The following is a 24197-nucleotide window of genomic DNA, read 5'->3' as shown; positions in this document are numbered from 1 at the left end:
GTAAGAGGCTTTGCTTCGCATGTATGCATGTGGATCTGCACTTCTCAGGCAGTATATATGTTAAAGCCTAAGAGATATTCAGTCCCTACAGATTCAACTAAGCCTTCGTTCCTTTTCTCCTACCTGGTCTTTTTTCCTGAGGCCTTCCTTCTGACTCATTGGGTGGTTTTTCTGTGTCTTTCTTCTCCTGGGTGGAGCTTCGTCGACCTCGTCGTCCAGGAGAGATCAGAAGCGCTGGAGAGGGTTCAGCACCTGACAGAAAAGGGTTGATAAGTGATTTATACATATACATATATACATATACATATATATATATATATATATATATATATATATATATATATATATATAAAAACACCCAGCACGCCCCTGCAGGCGGTTTATCCTTCAAGCTCGGGTCCTCTACCAGAGGCCTGGGAGCTTGAGGGTCCTGCGCAGTATCTTAGCTGTTCCCAGGACTGCGCTCTTCTGGACAGAGATCTCCGATGTTGTTCCCGGGATCTGCTGGAGCCACTCGCCTAGCTTGGGAGTCACCGCACCTAGTGCTCCGATTACCATGGGGACCACCGTTACCTTCACCCTCCACATCCTCTCGAGCTCTTCTCTGAGCCCTTGGTATTTCTCCAGCTTCTCGTGTTCCTTCTTCCTGATATTGCTGTCATTCGGAACCGCTACATATATATATATATGTAATACACTTGTGCACTGCTTCTTTTTTCAATAACTCCTATAGTCAAAGCCATACTCACAGCGAATTTGGTATCCGGGGGGCAGAAGCCTGATGTTCACAAGGGAGATCCTTCCTCTGTCACCATCATCAAACTCCACCATCACACTGCCGTCCTTCTCCTCCTCACCTGGACCTCCTAATTGCCCAACACAGTAGGGAGAACATGGGCTGCTGGAAAGATTTGTTATTGCGTGCAGAGTGAGGCGATTGGCATGTGTAACTCACCTCGGTGGACGTAGCCAGGGTAGAGGCAACGGGAGCGCTCACTCCAGTAGGCACACACTCGCGTCCCTGCAGTCAGGATGGCCTCGGTCTGTGGCCTCACATCCAGCACCTGGTAAAGAGAGAAAAAAATTGCAAAACTTTTCAGATGAAGGTCATCACAAACCTGCAAACGTTATACAGGCTAAGGGGTCTCACTTACTGCTTCCTGTAGCAGTTGCTCCAGCGAGTATATCCTGGGGCGATTACCTCGTTCCCCTTCAATTACAACACTAAATCTAAAAAAAAAAAATTAAAACATTGAAAAAAAACCGTAATTTTAATTTATGAGTTCCAATTTTTAGCAGTTTTTATTGTTACATTTCAAAGCAGTCTTCTGGGAACCAAGAAAAGGGGTTTTGTCCTAAGGCTTTGCAATTATCTCAGCAACTTGTTTGTCAGGATTCTCACAGCTGCCAGGCATTTAAATATGCTCGGTTTTCGAGTGTTTTGAAAATCACACAACACTCTTGCTGCTAAATGCCTTCTTGGTGATAAAGTTTTCGCCTCTCGAAAAACACTCCAGATCTCATGATTAATAAACAATTTATCAATCCCTCAAATAAAGATACCTGTATTTGAGGGATTGATATGTCACATTGTTGCATTGACAAGCACATTTGTGATAAAAACAAAAAAACAGAAAGTGGAAATGCCTTATGCACTACTAACAGGAAAATGGGGTCTTACATATCAGGCAGGTCCAAAGTTTGGACACAGGCGGCATACAGCAGCTCGTCCTCCTTGGAGATGAGGATCTTCAGTCCATCTACCAACATCTCTTTACTTAACACACAGTTTGGCAGAGCTATGGAGGGAGTAGAAAGATGGATTGAAGAAGAAAAAAGCTGAAATATATAAAATTTGAGCATGCACTGAGTGAGCTCGTCAGTTTCGGTGTAACGTGAGGAGATGGACGCAGGAGCAGACACGGAGCATTTGTGTGTGGTAAAGCAAGCCTGTGATTCTGTGTAATACTAAGTTATATGTCAGCGTTTATACTTACCAGGTATTCTGGAAGGCATGTTGGGAGGAAGATGAACCAGCAGCTTTTTGGCCTCCTCTTCTTCATCCTCCTCTCCCTCAGAGAAGCTACTCTCTTCATCCAAGCGAAAGCCATCATCAGCTGCGAAGCTTTGCAGAAGTCTGCTCACGGCATAACCCTTTTCCTAAAAGAGAAACCGGACATTACATCAGTGGTCAGAAAGCAGGATGTGGTAGTACACAAACTAATTATCAGTACACAGGACCTGCAGACAACTAAAAGAGTCGTTTCAGTCTGATGTAACTGATGTGGTTAATGCATCATTGGAAAGTAACCCCAGGCGTCAATGTCTTTTGTAATGTGATACATCATTAAAGCCTCAAGGATGTTGTTTGTTTTGTTTTGTTTTTCTTGGTTTATTTTTATTTAAATTTTTAGTTTTTACACTTGCCATTGTTTGTGCACAGGCGGCACATATTGCACATCCACCTTATTGATGGAGGACTCTTGACCTGAGGTGGACGTTCTCACCATCGCGTACGAACATAAACGCACACCAGATACTACCCATCTCCAGACCGGTTTCAGCTAGTTTATCCAAAGATGACAGATGACTGACGAAGTAAGTAAGCTCGCCCAACAGGTTTCTGCTTGTATTTAGGCTTTCCGAAGAAGAGCGTTCATAATATTTGACGTGTGTGTTAGGTTTTCCACATCAAGAGATCATATATTTTATTAATAGAAGTTTCGTCACCAGAGGGCATGGGTGACTATTTCCTTTTAACGCCGGTGATATGTGTGTGTTTGTGTGCCAGCACGCATGGGTGTGTGAAGCATTAAGGCCAATGATTATCTTTATATTCCTCTGTTTGGTTTGGAGTTATGTGTTTTTGGACATTCCCTTGCAATGACTCAAAGACTAAAGCAACCTGAGGGCATCTCACATTAAAGCGAAATGCGAGTGTCTCGCCAACCGCTGCTCGCACAGATAAAATGAGGCCAGCGGTCTGTTAGCACAGCCGGCGCGCCTGCAAACATGCACCTATAACGACAGCAAACGATGCATTTGCCACAGTGACTGATTTATAGCTGATGTTAAGCATCTGCCCGTATGGGAGCAGGAGTTATTGGTAGGCGCTGTCAGTGTTAATCTACGGGATTTTCAAGACTTCCTGGCAGGGTGTGGCTCACACCTAAACAAGCAAGGAGTGAACTTGCGGCGAGGGCTTTTCCTAATTCTTCTTCTCTCTTTCTCAGCTTTACTTTGCATGCAGTAGCCAAAGGGAGTAACCCTCTGAGTCACCTGCCCTCTTTTACTCACGGTAACCAGTTCCCCTTCTGCTTTGTTACTCAAAAATCATGTTTTATTTCTGCCTTGTTTAGGACTCTGTAACAGCTCAATGCTCACTATAAAACCTTTCCACCAAGCTTCTAAATGTGGCTATTGTATCTCACCTTTCCGTTCTCGAATCCTACTACTTTGTGTAGTGATCAGGGGAGACAAATAGTTGTAGAGCACATAAACTCTCTCTCCCTTAAATAAATAAACTTTGGGAGAGCATTTATTTGCACTGTCCTCAGAGCATCATATTAATTACAAATATTGCATGATTTCTTTCAAAGTACAGTTCCTATTCTGTGCAAGGGAGCAAATAACAAACGTTATCAGAAGCGGTCATGCAAAGTAAGTTGTAAAAAAAAATTTCAGAAGTGATGCTTTTTATCAGTGCCCTCTCTTTCCTCTGATCATTGCCACAGAGATGCACAGGTGTGGCAGTTGAGTGGGGGGATCCGAGGTTTGAATGTCAGTTTACACGTCGCTATCCAATGTCCCACCTTTCCACGAAAGCTCTGTCCTGCAGAGGTCTTCCTCTCATCTTTCTTGCTGATCCTCTTCGCCTCAGTCAGAGCTCTGTGGTTTTCATGGCTGTCGCCAAAACTGCAGCCCACTGGCAATACGCCCCAGCTGAGGGGAGATGCTCTGTTGGTCGGCAGGTGATCTGCACGACTCCTCTCTGTGTTGGCGAGGCCTGGCCTGAGGGGTGCTCTCCTTTGGTCCGTGGTGGGTAAGATCCCCATGCCTGAGGATGGAGACGAAAGCATCATGTAAATTAAAGATAGCGTGTTAAAACTGATATCAAGTTGATATGATCGGGTTATGGTTCTTTGTGAAAAAAGATACATTTTAGAAACATGCGTGTGAAGGGAAAAGAGGAGGAGACGACATGCAAAATAGATTGCAACTCTTCAGCTTCGCCGGACATCTGAAGAGAAAATAATGTTTTCCTCTGAATATGGGAGCAACATCACAATTTGCATGACCGTTAACAGCCAAAAACTACTCAAGTGAACGTTGCCATTCAAACCTGTTGACTTAGGAGAGGAAAGTTTCTGTCAGTTTTTCCTGTTACTGACACAATATGTTATAATCCTTGTGCATGCCTTTTCATTAACGCAACAGTGTGCAGTTCAAACAGATAACATGATATGTAAATGCCTGGTGTACCCAGTCTCTATTCATGGAATTTTTCTTATGGAAAAGTGTCCATTCAGAAAATAAACACAACCAGAAAAACGGAAGAAAGGAAATCTGTCTCCTGGAAATCTAAAGATATGTATAAACATCTCACCAAGAGGTCCTGGTCTCCTACTCCTGGCTTTCTGGTTTGTTTGCAGCTTGGAGGACTGTGATGAAAAAGATATGCCCCCAGCAGGGTTTGCAGGAGCTTCTTTAGAGGATGAGCTAATCTTGATGTCACCGGCTCCGTCTTCGCTGTCATAGCTGGCATCTTCCTCTGTGAAATTGTGAAATCACGACATCAGTATGAGAGTCAGAGCGCTTCAAGTCATTTATATGTAAACTCTGTTAACAGCCAAGGACTCACTCGATGAGATGCATCGACAGCGAGCTTTCGAGATTCCTTAACATTTTGGGCCTGCTGCTAAATGCGCGCATGTTCAAATGCCAAGCAAGTCAAATTTCTATGAGGGTCTATAAAAGTCGGGCATTTCGTCACAAATTAACTCTCAATGAGCAAACCTTCTTTAATGGCTAAACAATAATGCCCTGCTTGTTACTTAACTGCTGTGACAGGGAGCAAATGTTGACACACACACACACAACACACACACATACACAGATTGTTAATGGCAGCTGTGTCTCGCTGGCTGCAGGGGTCGCGTCGGGTGTTGACACATCTGACACACTTGTCACTTACATGGCATTCTCTTCAACGCTTTCCCTGACACACATACAAACACTGGCAAACACACACACACGCACAGATAGACACACACACAGATAGACACACACACAGACACACACACACTTAACTGAACCACAAATTCTTCATGCCAATAAGGCCACGGGGTCAGTGAAATTCTAGTGTTTTCCTCCATGTTATGTTGGTTTCATGGCGCACCCATCTCTCTGGCGAGCCGTTAAAAGTCAGGACGGGTGTCATTGTGTATCCTCAAGTCGAGGCACTTCAGTGTGGCCATTTTCACAAGGTTGGAGAGGTTAAGGAGAGATGGGAGGAGCTGGGTGTGACATTCTGAACGGGGAGGCCAGGGCAGGCTCACATTACCATATGCCGATGAGGGCGGAGGGCCGTGTCGCATGCCCGTGGCAAGTCGTTAACTGTTTTAACAGTGTGACAGACGAGCTGGGAAGTGAGAGGACACCCCTGATGACGGCAGACATCTCACTCTCAGATGCTCCACATGCACACACACACACACACACACACACACACACACACACAGAATCTCACAGCAAAATCTCACAAGATCTGGTTGGTGTCCTTTGACCCACACACCAAATAAGCGCCGCTTGACTCGCATGTGAAACTGTCAGTGAGCTTTTCCAAACTTCTGAAACTGTAGTTTTGTCATAAAGCTCTTATCAGCAAAATGTGTGCATTCCATTGACCAAAAAAGGCTGTAAAATTTTACGGCCAAAGCATCAGCTGCGTGATCCTTTTTTGGTTAATTGGCAAGGCGACACAACCAGACTGTATATCAAGAAAAAAACCTCACCATGCTCTGAGCTCTCGCTGTCACTCTTCTCATCATCTATTTCATGCTTCTCAGTAACTCGGCTGTCCTTGTGGTGAGGTCTGTTAGGGTTGATGTCCAAGGGAACTTTGGGCTTTCGACCTCTCTTCCTCTTCCCGGTTTGAGCGGCGCTGTGGGATTGCTGCAGGTCTAAGAGATAAGCAGAAAAGGGGTGAGCTGAGTTTCGAGGTGCTGCCTAGTGAACAAGTGTTTTTATGCACCCTCTCTCTCCCCCACCTTTTCCGCCTTGTCTGCAGTGACTCTTGGATGCGTCTTTCTCGCTGCTGTGCAGCATATCTGCTGACTGTGAACCACGCTGGGCTGCAGCCTTCTGCTTCAGCTGGGTCACCCGCCTGGCCAGCCTGGAGCTCAGGGCGCTGGGTCGACCTCTGTGCTTACAACGAGCTTTCATCTGCAGTCAGGGAACAACTAATTATTGACTCATTCCTTTCTGCTAATTGAAATATCTAGAAAAAGAAAAAAAAAAACAGGAGCAGGAGGAAATAGTTCTCAGCGTGTGTGTTTGTGTGTGCGGATGAACCGTGAGAAGCAGCGAGCGGCTGACCTGTGCAGTGCTGAGGCTTTTGAAGTTGTGATTGGACATTGAATTCCTGGCTTTTTCCTCCAGTACATTCAGTCCAGCCCTGAAAAAAAACATAAAAACACAGCAGGGACGCAGCTGAATGAGAATTTATCCTATGTGAAAACAAAGAATCAGCTTAATCACACGTCTTTATTCTCTGCATCTCTGCATTTCCCTTTTTTTTTTTTGCTTTTTTCTTCTTAGCGTCCCTTCTATCTGTGTTGAAGCTCAGTCATTGTCTCGCTCTCTTCCCACTCATCTTGTCTGTCTCGTAACTTTGATGAGGTAAGAGACAGCCTCGGCGCGGTCTGACGGCAAACACGGGAATATTCGGATCGCGAGACTAAAAAAGGGTAAGAAATTATCTGTCGTGAAGAGAACCAAGAAGAGGGAGAGATAGAGAGAGACAGTGGGTGGAGGAGAATGGTTGAGGGGGGAGGGAAAGAGACAGAGAGAGAGAAATGAAGCAGTCTCGGGGGAGTCTGTCCGTTGACCGGAGCTTCAGGGCTCAATCGATAAACACTAACCTCTATTGAACACTACTCCTCCCTTCCTCCCTCTCTCTCCCTCTTTCTGTCCTTCCTTCATTGCCCGCATGCTCTCTCGCACCACCACAGGCAGTCCCCACACACACACACATTAACATTCATATACACACACATAGGCACACAACAGTTAGCAGCTGGTGTCTGAGGCAGGTGAATCCTATATTCCCAGAGAGGGAAGGTTTGGCTCTCAGCATCTCTGCTCCCAGGAGAGCAGAGCAGAGGAGAGGAAGATTCTAACTATCCAGATCACCTTTGTCTGTTTCATTCCCCTGAATGACTGACGTTTAACCCGAGATTCAGTCAAATTAGTGTTCGGGAGTACACGGCACAAAACAGCAAGGTGGTTGCTAGGTTCTTTAAACCATCTTTAAGTGCTTTTAACAATTTTTTATGTAGCCCAATCACTTCAAGAGCAACTGACAAGAGGTGAGACGATAAGCTAGGTTCACCTATAAAATCCAAGCTGGCTATCCGCACACCTTTCACCATATATGCTTCATATTCCAGATATCAAGAGAACAAGTCAGCACACTTTAGAAGAGCTACCATTCCTCTTCATCTCGCTTTCTTTCAGTTTTATTTCACCCACACCCCAACTCTCATTAGAAGATGAAAGCATAAACAAATGATACATTGCTTGTTAATAACAACAGAAATGCTGCTCAGGCACGGAGCACCCAGCTCTACTAATTAAACAAGTTCTCTGCGTGTGTGTGTGTGTAGTGCACTGGCATGTATGACTAAAGGCTTTCATTGTCATTTTCATTAGCGCTTTCTAATCATGGTAACCGTGACAAACCTCGAGTTTCTCTAATCATTTTATCAAGGCGAGGGGTGCACATGCTAACAGAGGTGGGGCATCATGAGAAAACACATTTATCACTGCTGAATCCCGGCTGCTTGCACGCACTAGCACACGTGCGTGTGTCCGTGAATGTGAGTCAGTGTGGAGGTTTGCATGTGTGAGGTGTTAAATAATGTGTGGTTGCGTGTTGCAGCTGGTGGGGGTTGCATGGAGTCATTTATCACTGTAATAACTGTACATCAGAACTTTGTCCAGCTGTATTAATATATGCTGGAGGTTCGCATGGAATCAGGACATAATCAATACAAGTGATAAATATGATTAAAAGTGATTAATGGTGATTAATGAAGCCCTCATCTCCATTACCTTCTCTCATTAAAAATCACACCCAGCTTACAGCTCCCATCACATAACCCCCACTGTGTATGTGTGTGTGTGTGTGTGTGTGTGTGTGTGTGTGTGTGTGTGTGTGTGTGTGTGAGCAGCTCCTTCCAGTGCCCAATCAAGCAAATCATCAGCTAGAGAGCATTTGAATCAATTCAGCTGAAGAAGAACTTCTTGAAAATCAACCATGCCTTTCACTAAAAACACAAACAGAAATCAGGATGAATGAGCTGGGCTTGCCAATCACACTGATTATACCAACGCAATATCAGAGGACTGACCTGAGTCTTTTGGAGCTCTCTGCAGCAGCTGGGCCGGGGGTGGACTTGCGCTTACGGGGGCGGCCGGGCCCCCGGCGAGCAGGGCTTCGAGATGTCTCCTCTTTCCTGCAGAAAGAGGAAAGAGGAGGAAGAGGAGGTGGAGTGGTACGGAGAGGGAGATTAAAGATGCAATCCGGACAGCGGGAGAAATCAGGAAGAAGCTTGTATCGGCTACAGGTCAAACTGCATTAAATATGAGCACGCAGATGCAGCATGAAAGCAGAAGAGTGAATATTGGAATGCAGAATTCAGACTAGACAAAATAAGTGTGTGTGTGTGTGTGTGTGTGTGTGTGTGTGTGTGTGTGTGTGTGTGTGTGTGTGTGTGTGTGTGTGTTGTCTCTGCTCACTGGTGGTCGTGTTTCCTCTGTAGTTTGGCCAGTTCTCTCTGTTTTTCTTTGTAGCGGCGCTGTAGCTCAGCCAGCTGGACACGCATGGCCAGCTCCTCCCCTCCCATGGTCTCCATGGAGCCCTTCACTGGGCACACCTGACACACACACAAACACGGACACACACACACAGAGCAGAGGAATTTAAATGCTGAACACCAACTTCAGCACAGCAGTCATTGGATATGTAGCCAGCTTGTGTTTGGCCAGCTTGCTGAGGACTTTCCTGTAACCAAACGCTCACACGTTTGTGTGAAGCAGTTAATTTTAGCAAATCAACAACTTCTGCTCTTACTGGCAGATTTCTAATAGGCTGATGTAGTTCCCTAGGCACTTTCTGTCGCAGATAACAAATATTAACATAAGTAAAATCAATCTGTAAACGTTAAAAAGGTTTCGCCAAGTAGTTATCTAATAATCTGTAGGATAAATGTGCGCTTATTGAAGTCTTAAAATCAAACGCCTGATAGCATTGGTGAAGCCGGATCTTGTTTCGAAGTTTTTTGAATTTAATAAGAAATGTAAAGCTCCACCACACAGGAAGCACTTGTGTCATCTTTACTTGAACATTACAAAAAAATATGAAAATGTTTTATTTTGAATTTCAACACAGATCAAACTAAAAGAGTTTTTTTCTAAATTTTATCCATCCATTTTATTTGATCACTAACACGTTTTGCTCAGTTATTCAGTGAACACACAGTGTATTGGTTTTAATCCACACTGCTTTTTGTTTCTTATGATAGATTATATTTATTGCACCCGTGTTTTAGTGTTCGTTTGCTACACTACACAATGCATTCATTTTATAGTGTGATTTTCCACTGAATTTATGGAATTTATGTGTCATTTTATTGTATGGATCAGTGCATGCAAAACACTCATCGATTCCCACCAGTGCTTAAAAGTAGATATGGGGAAATAAGAGAATAAAGGGGAATTTCTTTTAGGAGAGTGTAAATAAATTATGCTGTAAATAATTTAAGAAATACTGGGTACCTACATGGTGGAAAACTGGGGGAAAAAAGAGCCAAATAAAACACATTAAGTCATGATGTAGTAAAAATGTTCATTTTACATGTTTTATGTTGAATTTACTGGCATGTTTGCTTTAATCTTATTATTTAAACTCTTAGAAATTAGTCTATTTCTCATTTGTATCCCTGATAATAACCAACAGGCTTTTTCCTTTATGATTTCTTAGCTGTTCAGTTCAGAAATTAGATTTTTTTTTTTTAAATTGTTTTGGTTTTATTTACAACAAGTATAAAACAATTCATTTCTGTTCAAACTGTTCAGCACTCCATTGAGCCACATTTTGAATCCTCACTGATTTACGTCCTCATGCACAAACACAAAATACACCCCTGCCTCACCGGCTCGTGCCGAGGCGTCCAGCTGCACTTCCTGCGCAGGTTCACCCTCTTCCTGATTGGACACTGCTGGTCCACGGCACCATCCGCATCCACATCTACCCGTCCCCCTCCGACTTCCAGGGCACGGGCGGCCACCAGAGTCGCCAGACTGTGGAGGTCAAAGGTCGGCATGTCCTCCTCACCTGCGCGGAGACGGATTGTTTCGATTTAGATTGGTACATCACGCAGCGGCTGACACCTGGTTATAAAACACGCCGTGTGCTGAAAGGATTTATTTCTCGGGCGATGAAACAGCGTCTTGAAAAGTGGTGATATTTATGATATTAGCTGTGTAGTTTATTTGATGTATACTGGTGTTCATGCCTAATCGTACACACAGACACACACGCATGGGAGGGGGGGGTTGTAGGGAACGATCTCTACATCTGTCACTGTCATTAACTCTGTCATTGTCACGGCAGCGGCAGATGAAACGGAATATTCATGAGACGGTCCACACACATTCACACACACACACACACACACACACACACACACACACACACACACACACACACGCGCAAATAAAAAAACACTCATTTAGAATACACACAGGCACCCTACAGCATTTTCGCTGAGCTATGCAGACATGGGCAAACTGCGTGAGGCTATGTGAGGGAGAATTGGAGAGATGGTAAGAGAAGGAGGAGAAGAAGGACTGTGGGATGCGGTGAGAAAAAGGGAGGGAGGGATGGGGAGTAAAGGGGAGGAGAAGCAATAAGAGGCAAAGTGTTTATTGAGCTATCTATTTATTCTCCTACATCTCCTCATTATGGACATGGACAGAATCCAATTTCCCCTTAGAGAAGAAGACGAGGAGAGAAAAGAAGGAGACGAGGAAAGGAGAAGAGAGGCAGGTGAGGAGAGGTCTTCCTCATTCACTCCCACTGTGTACTGGAGCCGCAAGGCCCATTCACTGACACCTGACATCATTAAGACCTGTGTGAGTGTGTGTATGTGTGTGAGGGAGTGGAAGATGGAGACAGAAAAACACGGCAAATAGCGACAAAAGAAAGGAGGGCAGTCTTTGTCTGTGAAGAGAGAAACGAGAGCGTGCGTGAACAAACGGATGTGAGATTGACAGGTAACTCCTCGGAGAGCGACAGAGCAAGCGGGAAGGAGCTGAGAGATGCGGCTTTGTCCTGTCCCGGCTCGCAGAGGTCAATGCCATCTCATCTGTCAGACCTCTGAGCCAATGGCATGCTCCGATTACCCTGACAGGATGACATCACTACTGACATCACCACACCTAGTTTAGTATCCTGGAGGATGGCCACAATCGATAGATACCTTCCGCCTACAGCGCACAGACACACATATGCACGCACACACACACTCATCGTTGCACAGTAATAATACCATACCGTGTCTCTAACGGGGGTGAAGGGTGTAATAAGAGGCGGCACAGGGGATTTCAAGGGGAAAAACAAAAACAGTAGAGGAAAATTAAAAACCATTACAGCTGCTGTGGACCTAGTCATCATTAGAGACCATTAAGGAATTTATTGGTGTGAAATTTCAAAATAAAGGAAATGCGAAGGAATAAATTACACAAATACCTCCTCTGTCTACGTGTAAATAGAAGTAATGGCGATAATTCATGAAGAAGAGAAGGGGTGGGGGCACATCTCTTGATTCCTTAATCTGTAATTGTGATCTCCAGTGAACAGCTGAGATATCCTTCTGCATCAAGGAACGCCATAAACGCATCTGTCTGGGATCGGTTTCATCTCCCCCAACGCATTCACAATGACAAAAACGCCATCAGCGGTATTAATAACATTCTCGGCGATGAGGTCAGAGCGGGAGGGGGGGGGGTTAAATAAATGTGTTGCAACTTGAAGAACGTTTTCCACGCCACAACAGGGCTTATTGATTTCACACCTATTACACATGCTAACCACGTGCATGCACATGTAAACAAATGCACAGTCGCGCTGTATCTCTGACACACACACATGCACAGACAGCAGCTGAGCGACTTATGATTTTTACACTTATTAATTCCGTCAACAAGGCTTGCAGAGGCAGGATTTACACACAAGATTACATTGGTTTAATAAAAAAAAAAGAAAAAGAAAGAAAGAAAAAAGAAAAAGGAGACGTGTGTTGGGGGGGGTAACAAAGAGGGAGGAGAGGCGGGAGGAGGCGCAGGCAGGGAGCAAGCAGCCTGGTGGAGAGACACGTAGACTCTGATGGAGGAGAGCAGGGATTCATCTGGGATTACTTAACAGCTTACACACACACACACACACAGCCGCGTGCACGCCACGTACAAATCGCACACACACACAGATGCTGGCATAAATAAAAACACTTTCTCTCAGAGGGACGAGAGGAAAATAGGAGCGCTTACAGGAGAAGTGTTTTAAAGGAAAGGGTCTAATTAGCAAAGCAAGACGCCAGAGCCTGGGGGACACACTGGGCAGAGTATGTGTGTGTGTGTGTGTGTGTGTGTGTGTGTGTGTGTGTGTGTGCGTGCGTCCTGGCTTGTTTCTAAAGCTTAGCTTGTCCATCTCTGGGTCCCCTCAAAATGCACACATACTTTCACGTGCATGCACACACACTGGCATATACACATAAGCATCCTTCCCAGAGGGAAAAAATTTGGTCTATAGGCAGGAGCGGAGAAACAGAGCTGAGGAAGGAAGCAGGATAGTTAGTGGGAAATTTTTTGTGTCTGTGCATGTGTGTTGGTGTGTGTGACATGAGACACATCTGGATTGCACACATCTCCCAAAGCTCTCTCATGTGTTCACTGTAAGTGTGTGTGATTGTATAGCAAGAAGAAAAGCATGGTGACAGTTTTTTTCTTTTCTTTTTCCTTGATCTCAATTTCAAGGGCATTGTAGTCTTTTTTTAGGTCTTTTTTTTACTATAAGAAGATAATGTAAGAAAGGCAGACCTAATTATTGGGGCTGTTTAGAACTATTTTGGTTTCATTTCATAGGTTTCGAATTGGACCAATGTCTGTAGATGTGTAAGCAGATTAGACCACACAGACAGACGATGCGTTCTCAAATGAATTTCTTCTCACCTGCTTTGCTCGCCCTGCTCCTCTGCTGGATCTCAAGCTCAGCCAGTTCCCCCAGCATCTCCATGCCGTGGTTGGGTGAAGGGCATGGGGCCTGGTCAACAGGTACAGGTGGGTACAAGGCATCTCTGGTGGCACACAGAGCTGCAGCGATTAGGAGCTCCAGGCTCCACATGTAGGCCCCTTGGAGCTGAGCTGCTGTACTTGCCGTTGGAGGGACGATCGGGTCGGCGGATGTGGTAGGAGCGGGAGAGCTACACGTTAATTTCACCAAGCCCTCACTTGGTCTTCTCCCATCCCCCTCATCATCCTCCTCATCCTCCACTACCTCTACATTCTCTCCTTCTTTGTGCCCATCCTCCTCTGCCTGGACTTTTCCAGGCTCTTCAGGCACAGAGACTGTACATTCTGTTGGTTTGGGATGAATTTTCTCCCCCTCATCCCCCTCGATGTCCTCTTTTCCATCCTCCCTATCATTCTCCTGCTCTTTGGGTAGCTGGGGCTCCTCCAGGCCAGCCTGCTGGCCCGGGCAACCCAGGGAGAGCTCTACTTTTAGGGTTTTGCCTGTGGCTGTGGCTGGGCAGGCTGGATCTGGGACTGGAGCTGGGAAAGGGCATGGCGGCAATCCAGAAATCTCACTTTGAGGCTGAGAGACCGAGCAGCCTTTTGTTTCCTGCTTCGCCTCCTCTGTAAGTGCACACTGGGATTCCACCACTTCACAGACCCTCTCATTGTCTTCCTTCCCCAGCTCTTCAACTTCAACAGTGAGAGGCTTGATGTGGCACTGGTGTGGGAGGGACTTAGTGTCAGGCTCTGCCGGCTCATCCTCCAACATAGGTTGCTCAGCCAGTCGAGCCTCTGGAGGCGAGGGCCCGGCCTTGTAACCCATGGTGATTGGAGGGTAAGTATAAACAGGTGGCAAGTCTGGGGGAGAAAGGGAGAGAGCGCACTGGTCAAATAGTTTCTTTGTCATTAAAGCCTGTAAATCAGCCTGAAATAGGGGAAAACAAAATGTATTTATCTGCAACAAATAGAACTATTTGTAGTTTCTTGTTCTTTAAATTCATTGCAATTCCGTTCAGGTAGATAGGATGAAGCCAGTGATTACAGTTGGCATAATACATTAACAGCAAGGTGCTGAAAACACAATGTGCCCACAGTGGTGTGTATTATACAGCATGTGTGTGTGTGGGTGTAGAAGTGTAAGTATATAGATCTAGGTGGGATATTGATGACACCCTGCCGTTTTCCTGTGATTGCAGCGCCAGCCCTGTCACCCCTGCTCTCTTATTATTGATGATATCCCTCCGCCCCCCTGACAACGCAGCCAGATGAATGCGTATCCTTCCGCGTGTTCTTCTCAAGGACCCCTGAAGGATAAGGAGGCTCTATCTGAAGATTTCACTGACCTTCACTGACACACATATGCACACTGGCAGGTCACACACATACATACATGGACAGAGTGCCCATATGCTTTTTTCTGACCTTAATGGCTTGCCTGCCCGCTGTCCCTCTTTGGCTCGCACAGAAAAAAAAAGTGCACACATACACTCAAGGACACACTGAGTAAGGGACCAGCCATGCTTCAAACAATTTCTGCAAAATCAAAAGAATACCACACTTCAAAGCCCAGTGCTGCATTTCAGCAGCAGCGGCCTCCATCACTCTCCCTCTTTCTTTTTCTCTTATGCTCTGTCTGTCTCTGTGTCCTGTTTCGCCATCTTTATGCTATCTGATGGTCCAGCCTGCTGGCACAGATTTTTCAGTTCAGACAGTGGATTCATTAACGAGCCTACGGGAGCTTCTGCACACACAAACCTGGCTCGAGGGATTGTGGGTAGTCCTGAGGTGGCTGTCCCTCTCCTCTGTCACTGCCCCTCTCCAGTCCTTTAGAGAGGTGTGAAGGAGCAGGGCTGAGGGCTGGGGACCGGGGAGCTGCTGCAGCAGGGCTCGGTGCAGGAGTCAGAGGATTTGGCGGGTGCGGAAGCGTGGATGGGGAGTGGTAGCAGGGTGACTGACGGCTTGTGGGGCACATTCCCGGAGATGGTGTGGATGTCTTGGGTGGAGGTGGGGTGTGAGAGAAGGGTTTGGCTGCATGGGAGGAGGCAGTGGACATGGATGAAGAAGAAGAAGAGGGAGTCCTGGATGGTGGAGATTGATGAGTTGAATCTTCCAGGGTGATGGTGCTATCATCATGTTTTCTCTATGAGAGAAGAAACGGAGAACAAGCGATTGAGAAGTAATCCTTACAATGATTGGATGAATACATTTTAAATGTGTTACACGATGCTAATTTAACACTTTGATCTTCATGGCCAGTTACGACTGTATGACAGCAGGAAATGCAGTTGTATAAGACAAGCCAAATTGCATCTAAACACAAACATTAATTCTGAAAAAAAAAAAAAAAAACATGACAGAAAAGCAGGGGGGGGGAGAAGAACTGTAGAAATGACCACATCGCTTGATTGCCAAATGATCTGGCAAATGTGAAAGCGTAAAAGCAACACATCAATGTGTCTTTATCAGTAAAACCATTCTCCAACAAAAGAGGAAGTCATTGGCTTAAATAAATATTGCTGAGTGTGATTTTTGCATATGTTTTTCTTTCAGTGTTAAGAAGTCAGGATATCTGCACTGAGAGATCTTCAAACAATTCAGTAGTGGTCGCGTATTGTAGTCATAACAGCTGAAACGAGGAAGAAGTGCCATTGCGCAACTTCAGCGTATTTCCCAATTCTCATTTGTCCACAGTTTCACAATAATAACTCATTGTCATAGGTTTCTGGTTTATACTGGTCTTACTTGTCCTAAAGATTGGCGTTGGATATGCTCCATGGCTCGCTGCTGCTGCAGGGCGTACAGCTCCTGTTGCCGTAGAAAGGAGGGGCGGGAGTAAACTGGGTGATGCTGCAGGTGAGGAGGGGGGCCTCTGCCTCCATAAACAGGAGGCCACAGACCCGAGGGCTCCAGAACATCTAGAGTAGATATTGTAAATGAGAGAAACGGCTGAGTGTTTTCTTTTGATTTAAAGAGAAAAAAAAAACAATGTAAAAAGTATGAAGAAAGACATTGATGGATGTTGTTGCAAGACTGAAAATAGACCATTTGTAGCCCGAATGAGCTGTGGTTTGGCCTCAGACACGATCACTGAATAGTGAATGCATGCTTAACAACCTGTAATCACCACTTTTAACGCTTTCTATGCAGGTTTTCTTTACAGGGAAACACATAGTTTCATCACATCCTCTCCCTTAGCACATATGAATGTGAACACACATATGAGTATACATACACACACACACACACACACACACACATCCCTCCTTGGCTGCCTTGTCGCTGGGAACCTTTGTTCTGTGAGATTAGCCTGAGTGGGCTAATGTTTCCCAGGGGAAGGGTTCAGTGGATGCACTTCCCCTCTCCACAGGAACTCTCACGGAGCGAGGCAAGGGAGGCGGGAGATAATTAAATTTCACAGCCTGTTTGCAAAGCAGCGCTGACACACACACTCACCACACACACACAAAGACAAACACTTTTGTCTCTCCAGCAATGGCTGAGGTGCCCAATAAAACCCTTCACATATCGTATTGTTTCAGACGTGAACACAACTTTAAACACACACACAGAAAGCACACACACAGAAAGCACAAAGTCCAGTCCAAACACATCAGTGCTCCACCACAAGAGAGATGAAACGCCAGTTAAAATGGTTTGCATAATGCCGGGCACACGCAGAGGGGGGGCAGCAGAATAGCTGCTCCCATTAACGAAGCTATAAAACATGGTCCCACTGACAGAAGGACTTAGTTGAGCATTATATTATGATTAGCCAATGATACTAAAACTCTGGGAGAGAAATGGCAGAGGCTTTGATGATACAAATGAAAAGGGGGGGGAGGAGTATGTGTGTATGAGGATGCTTAGCATACCAAGGTGGTGATGAGGCCCTGGTTCTGTTGGAAGAACCATTAGTGGGGAGTTAGGGTCTTGGGTAAGTGACCCCAAGACAGGCTGCAGAGTGCTGGGAAGACCTGGAGGAAACCCTGGAGTCATTCCCACGTGACTCAGACCTATAATGTAAAAATATAGCAACTTGGAATTGCAACAAAAAATAAAGAAATAACTTTATGCCGTCTATTGGAGGGCATCAAAAGAACAGAACAAGCTGAAGGTATAAAGTTAGATCTCTACTCACTGTATGAATGCCCCATCCAGAGGGATGGACTTCCTGTTCTCTGCATCCAGTGGCGGTGAGCTGGGTGAGCATGTGCAGCGGGATCAGCCCCCAACTGGCTCGCTCCTCCGGGGACCAAGAGGTGAGAGGTCAGATCCCCGTGGCAGCTGCTGGAAGGGTGGATCCTGGCGAACTCCATGCAATCCTTGTTTTCCCTGTCGTGGCAGTAGGCGGTATGAACTTTGTCATTATCTTGATTATCCCTCTTATTGTCACCATCATCACTGTCATTATGATCATTATCTTCATCTTTGTCATCTTCATTACCACTACCGCCATTATAATCATCGAGAAAAAGGAAATGTGACGGCAAGAGGAACAGACATCACCTTGTGCCTGGTCTATGAGTTCTCATTATATGTTTTCTTCCCTTGATATGACTACATAATAAGAGCCCGATACTTCAGAGACATCCATATTAGTCCCCGTAACATTAATGCACCACATCTCATCTTAGGTAGAAAGAGAGAGAAGAGAAGTGAGAGAGAGCGAGAGAGTGAGGGTGTACAGAAATACCACATCAAAGGGTGAGAAGAGTAAATGGAGTGAGGGGATGAGAGAGAAGAGATGCGCAGCTTCAGACTGGAAGAGAGAAGCCGAGAATAAAAGAACTACAGCTTATCAGATAAGAGCAAAAATGAACAGATGCTAGTGTGTGAACGTGTGCGTATGTGTTTGTGTGTGCATGCGTGTGTGTGTGTTAATATGTGTTTAAGAGTACCTGATGATCATTTCTCTGTCTCTGTCCAGGTGATGAAGACCGATCTGATCCTCATTGATCCTCTTCCTCTCCTCAGCCTCCCGACCAAGAGGATACACAGGGCGTGACACCCCTGAATTACACAAATACAGCACCAGAAACATATAACTTATCGGCACTTTTATGTACAATCAAATGATGTAAACAATTTCCAACCAGGTATAGGAAATAAATGCACAGCAAAAGACAGTACATGGTCTACATAGATTACATGGATTTTGCTAACTTTTAATGTATCCCATATATTCTATGTCAAAATATATCTTAAAGCAGCGGTCCCCAGCCTTATTTGCACCACGGACTGGTTTATGTCCGGCCTTTAAGGTGTCGTGGATAAATACAACAAAATAAAACCATTACCGGTACCAAAAAAGAAGAAGATTTATTCATAACACACGGGAAAAGACCTAGGGAAACTGAGTTAACGCTAAAAACTGAAAAAAATCCTGAAAACCATCAATTTCACACCTGAGCCTCAACTCTCACGTCCCAGTACCAAACAACTCATGGACTGGTACCGGTCCGTGGCCCGGGGATTGGGGACTGCTGCCTGAAATTATTTTGTAATAAATTTCTTCTTGAACGTGCTAAATGATAAGTAGTGTGGAAGGGTTTTGGAGTCATTCTAAATATATCAGATGTCAAAGTGAATCAAGAACACCATCAGCTGTTCTTGTGTGTTTAATTGTTGATATTCTCCATTAATGTAGCCTCATGTTGAAATTTTCAGTGCACAGAGCACAAATGATGTCTGACCTTTCATGCTGTGCAGTACCCTGCCTTGCCTGCTGTGGCCAGGGGTGCTGTCTGGGGAACGATGGGGGGGCCTGGCTACTGCGACTGCAATACCCACTGGAGGCTGTCGAACTTCCCCCTCTCCTGCTTCCCCTGCCTCCTTTCCACCTCTGTCACTTTTCTGCCCCTCGTTAGCGGAGCTTCGGCGAGGAGGGAGTGACTGTTTGGGAGGGTCCTGCTGGGAGGTGCTGCTTTTAGCTCCTCCTCTGTCTCCCTTCTCTGATCTGTCTCCACCCTGCTCGAGGCAGCCTAGACCTCCAAAGGGGCTCCTCTGTGGCAGAAGCAAAGGCTGCTGGGAGCTGTAGTTCATTAGGTTCTTCATGGCACTGCCTTCACTGTCGGCAGATGAGGAGGACAGAGGTGGAGGCAGTTGCGAATGTAGCTGGTTGGGATCATTGTGTGGAGCTTTGTTGCTCAGCCCTTTTACTTCACCTTTACCAACCGAACCTTTTCTCTGGTCCTCTTGGTGGTCCCCTCGTGCCCCCCATGAAAGTGCTGTCTGAGTTCCGTCTTTCCCCCTGTCTTCTGCACACGCTCCGTGGCTACTGTGCTGTTGGTGCCTTATCCTTGCAACCTTTTGTCCCTCCCTTGAAGGTGTTGCTCCCGGTCCAATCTTCCCATCAGAAACTGAGTGGGAACAGTCCCCCAAGGGAGAAGTGCTAGCATCGGGGCAATTTTTTGATAAGCCCTGTTCACCTGACTTTTTCTCCTGGGCATCTGCCGGAAGCGAGGGTCGGTAAACGTCGTCCACAACCTCAACATCTCTGAAGGACGAAGAAGTTTCAAGGCTGCAAGACCTCAGTTCTGACTGAGAATTGACGTTGGAGCCTTGTTTGTGGAAGTGTTGCGTCTGCATACTCCAGTCAGGAGGTTTGTCAGCCTTGCCGTATCCCAGCTGCTGCTGGTATTGCTGCGATTTTTCCTTCTTCTGGCAGCTACTAAGTTGACTAAGGTGATGAGAGAAACTTTCATGAGATCCTTCTCCACTTTTATCATCTGCCTTTCTCCCACCTCCTCCTGCTCCACGACAGTCTGGAGTGCCCAGGTCCCCCAATGGCCCCACTGAGGGCACATAAGTCGGGCCAATGACCTTTGCCTCCCTGCCAGGTGTGGATACTGGATCTTTGGGGGGCGTAAGTGTGAGAGGAGCGGGAGAGCAGTAAAACTCAGGATGAGGATGATGATGGGCATGGTGTAACCACCCTCCCGCAACCGTGGATCCCATATGCAAGGCATGAGGAGGTGGTGGCGGCGGAGGAGGGGGAGGCATAGAGTAGGAAGCCACTGAGTGGGGAGTTGGAGATGCCAAGATTGCTGTCGCTGCAGCTGTCCCCCGTCTCATACATTCAGATGAGGAAGTCGAGGATTCGCTGATCCTCATCTCTCCATTTATAGGTCCATCTTTTGAGCACCTTCTGCTGCCTCCAGATAGAGGTCTACCCGCACCACCACCGCAGCTACTTAGTGCTCCCGCCTTTCCTCGAGAGCCAGCCTCTGCCCCCGAGCCAATGGACAATTTGCAGGCACTCATATGTTTCACTCCCTGACTGCCCGAGTCACTGTCTCTGTACTCTTTATACCGCTCTGCAGCATGTCTGTGGTCTTCCTCCCTTCCCTGGAGGTTGAGGTGAGGAAGAAGGGCGGGGTGGGGGAAAGCTTGTTGGTGGTGGCCAGACGGAGTGGTAGCAGGGCTCATTTGATGAAGATGGTGATGACTAAGTTTGTCTTTGCTCTCCTGGTGCCTCTCCTTGCTGCTCGATCGCTCCTTTTCCTTTGACACAGACGAAATGCTTTTCTCGCCAATATCCTTGGTGCTCTTGCCACCAACTCCCCCGCTGTCTGTCTCCCGGCTGCAAGAGCCAAGTGGGTGTCCCGAAGCGGTCCTGGACAATGGAGGAAGGCTGTGACTGGTGGAGAGAAGAGGTGGCTGAGGAGGAAGGCCTCTCAGGTAGAAGTGATCTAAAAGCACAAGATATAGAGGATAAAATAGATCTTTAGGGTTGAAAATGTGTTCCTACAATGATTTCTGCATAAAAGAGACAAGAAACTGCCATGTTGAATAACTGGACTCTGAGTGTCTAGGTGTTCTTATTCCTGTGGTGATGCTGATTAAGCATTTTAGGGATGCCCTGTATATAAAAAGCTATTTTTTTATGAACACACACACACACACACACACACACACACACCTACCTTTTTGAGTTTCATAGAAGCGGTGCTGTCCATAGAGGCTGTTGCTATGGTGATCCAGGGGACTCATGGGGAGAAAAGGAGACGCTAGACTTCCTGAATAGCTGGGGTACCCTGTCAGTGGGAGGCAGAGCACGAAAGAATTGATGTTTCTTTGCAGCGTTGACATTCAGCAGCCCTCTAAACAAACAGTTTATCTCTACAATCTATCATGGAACGGGGCCATTTTGGAAAATGCAGGAAAAAAAAACATGTCCAGTTAGTGCTACTTTCACCATAAATGCACTTTCGCACAAACATGCCAGATGAGTTGACATTATTTACAGTGGACAAAGTGGTGACAAAAACCACAGCCGACAGCTACTGCCAAGTGTTTGCAGCATTTTACTGGGTGGAATTTGCTCTTTCTCCCAAACCCAAGACAAACATTATGAAGCATTTGAACAGCCCACCCCCTCTTTAAAACACACACTCGCACACAGACACACAGACACACACACACACGGGGTCCTCCCATGAGGTCAGTGGGAGGTAAATGGTCGTTTCACTCTGTTCCTCGTCTTCAAGGACGTTGAACTGCATCGTGGGATAGAGGAGGTCTTGGAGGTTGTGTTGATAGGGGGGTGGCTGGATGCATTGATGGGTGAACAGCACTGTGGGTGTGTGTATATGGTTGGGGAAGGGTGTTATTGGAGGGGAGAAACAAAAGAAAACACACAAAAATAACCACAATCCCATATAGGTACATGAACGTGCGCGCACACACACCATACAAGAGGTGCACGTCTCAGCACTGTGGAGAGAAAAATGGCTTGGGATTGTTTGCGTATGCGTGTGTGTTCTCCAGCAGCTGGTTTCATGCCCCACAGAGTGTCCTTGCCGGCCTGTTAATTGGCAGCCGTTAAAAGTTTAACGGCGGTGGCCAAAGTAAACAGCACTCCATAAAAACTCATCCTACGCATTCCACAGTCACACTGCAAAACCACCAACACCCCCTCACTGCTTCCAGCATGTGTGTGTGTGTGTGTGTCAGGAGGAGGGGGCTTTCTGTGTTCACGCTGCAGTGTAAATGCACAAATGTGTCATACCCGTGTGTGTATGTGTGTGCCTGTGTGTGTGTGTTTGCGTGTGTGTGATTACTCTGACTGGTTAACAACCAGTGAATCTAAATGGCAACAATTAGCCAAAAGGCTCTATCAGCCATCTAAGGGCAATCCCCCGGGTAATGACGAGTGATAAAACTCAGGAGGGGTGGGAGGGATGAGAAACAAGAGCGAAGGGAATAAAGACAGCAGAGGGGCAGAGTGGCAAAAAATTAGATGAGGAATAAAAAGCAAGAGGAAAGGAAAAAAGGGAGGGAGGAAAGGTGAGCAACTGAATGAACAGGGAGACAAAAAAAAGACACCAGACAAACAGAGCTGTCGATATGAAAAGCCCCCCAATCTGGTGCTGCTGTGAGGCGTATGGTGAGAGGAGAGGGGAATGTGTGTGTGTGGGGTGGGGGGGGTGGGGGGGTGTCAAAGGGAAGTGGAGGACTTATAGATGGTGAAGATGAGAGGACGTGGAAGGGGAAGTAAGGAGATGAGCTTGTGAGAAATGACAGAAAAAAACAAGGATAGATGTGGAGAGGAGAAAACAAGCGCACAAGGGGCTATAATAGTGTCTGTGTGTATTGGTGTGGGTTTGAGGTAATATGTCTCATCTGTGACTTTATATGTGTGTGTGTGTGTGTGTGTGTGTGTGTGTGTGTGTGTGTGTGTGTGTGTGTGTGTGTATCGGCCAGGTTTCTTCTCTCCGTGCTGGCTACGCTCCACTCTCTGGACTCCGGCCAGCTGGCAGACCGCCTACCGGAGCTCCCTGGCTTGAATTCTTAAAAACAATCATTTGTAGTGTGTGTGCGCGTGTTTGTGCATGTGGGTGCGTGCACTCCTGCGTAAGTGTGTGTGCTCAAACATCAAAGCTGAGCCACACACACACACAAAATACGTCTGATACGCACACACATTCTTAGCCTCCTTTCACTGCTGCTCCGTTCAGGTCCTGCCTCTGACTCTTTCTATGAATCTGAACTAAGACAGAAGCTCACACGGGGCTCACTTTTAGGGCTCAACTGCAGTCCTTTCGCAGCTAGACGAGCTGAGAGTGAGGCAGTCGTTACAGACAAAAGTCTTTAGAGGCACCGGGAGAAGTTCCTTAAGGTAAAAACCCAGCTCTTGCGAGTTTGTCTAGTGTTTAAAACATAAACTCAGGGCAGAGTGGAGAAGTGTACCACCAGCGTGAGTGACAGGCGGCATGTTTGTCCAAATTAAATTTCGGTGTTTGTACACTTGGTCGCCAGCAGGGTGTGACAAGGAAGGGAAGGGGATGTTTTTTGCTTTGCCGAGCTTGCTTTCTTTACTCTCCTGGTTCAGAGTGATTAAAGGTAAGGGTTAGAGGCAATTAAAGTGACAAATGTATGAGCTTGCTATTGTTTGCTCAAGTAGTTAGTGGCATCACTGGCAGGTAAAGTGAGTCAGAGGAGGCCTTTTTTTTTTTTTTTTTTTTTTACAGTAGGCGTTTTGACTTGTCTTGGCAGGAATAGTGCAGGTGTACTACATACACAATGGGCTTTGAAATCCATGACTCAGCAACGACAAGATCAGGATAGTAGAACAGCCATACCCGAATGGTACACAGTCTATTGTTTTCATTAAATGCACG

General features: G+C 46.2%; 1 protein-coding gene across 7 annotated transcripts in view; it reads right to left on the bottom strand.

Annotated features, from left to right (window-relative positions):
* bahcc1b (BAH domain and coiled-coil containing 1b) overlaps positions 1 to 24197 on the bottom strand; it is a 65895-nt gene that overhangs the window by 5523 nt on the left and 36175 nt on the right. For all 7 annotated transcript variants that reach the window (XM_082543452.1, XM_082543449.1, XM_082543451.1 and 4 more), the window contains 22 exons: positions 21501 to 21611; positions 19269 to 21266; positions 18474 to 18585; positions 17714 to 17907; positions 17448 to 17588; positions 16318 to 16490; positions 15331 to 15715; positions 13513 to 14433; positions 10437 to 10618; positions 9022 to 9158; positions 8634 to 8738; positions 6598 to 6676; positions 6270 to 6444; positions 6015 to 6182; positions 4607 to 4771; positions 3813 to 4057; positions 1998 to 2160; positions 1682 to 1799; positions 1155 to 1230; positions 956 to 1064; positions 750 to 866; positions 124 to 252 (listed from right to left, as the gene is read on the bottom strand). In XM_082543452.1, the coding sequence (XP_082399578.1) occupies positions 124 to 252; positions 750 to 866; positions 956 to 1064; positions 1155 to 1230; positions 1682 to 1799; positions 1998 to 2160; positions 3813 to 4057; positions 4607 to 4771; positions 6015 to 6182; positions 6270 to 6444; positions 6598 to 6676; positions 8634 to 8738; positions 9022 to 9158; positions 10437 to 10618; positions 13513 to 14433; positions 15331 to 15715; positions 16318 to 16490; positions 17448 to 17588; positions 17714 to 17907; positions 18474 to 18585; positions 19269 to 21266; positions 21501 to 21611 (6003 nt within the window). The remainder of the gene's footprint in view (positions 1 to 123; positions 253 to 749; positions 867 to 955; positions 1065 to 1154; positions 1231 to 1681; positions 1800 to 1997; positions 2161 to 3812; positions 4058 to 4606; positions 4772 to 6014; positions 6183 to 6269; positions 6445 to 6597; positions 6677 to 8633; positions 8739 to 9021; positions 9159 to 10436; positions 10619 to 13512; positions 14434 to 15330; positions 15716 to 16317; positions 16491 to 17447; positions 17589 to 17713; positions 17908 to 18473; positions 18586 to 19268; positions 21267 to 21500; positions 21612 to 24197) is intronic.

The sequence above is a fragment of the Aulonocara stuartgranti genome (assembly GCF_965226115.1).
Source record: "Aulonocara stuartgranti genome assembly, chromosome: 8".
In the NCBI taxonomy this organism is placed as follows: domain Eukaryota; kingdom Metazoa; phylum Chordata; class Actinopteri; order Cichliformes; family Cichlidae; genus Aulonocara; species Aulonocara stuartgranti.
Note: the sequence above shows the minus strand (reverse complement) of the source record. Positions and strands in the feature narration are given on the sequence as shown.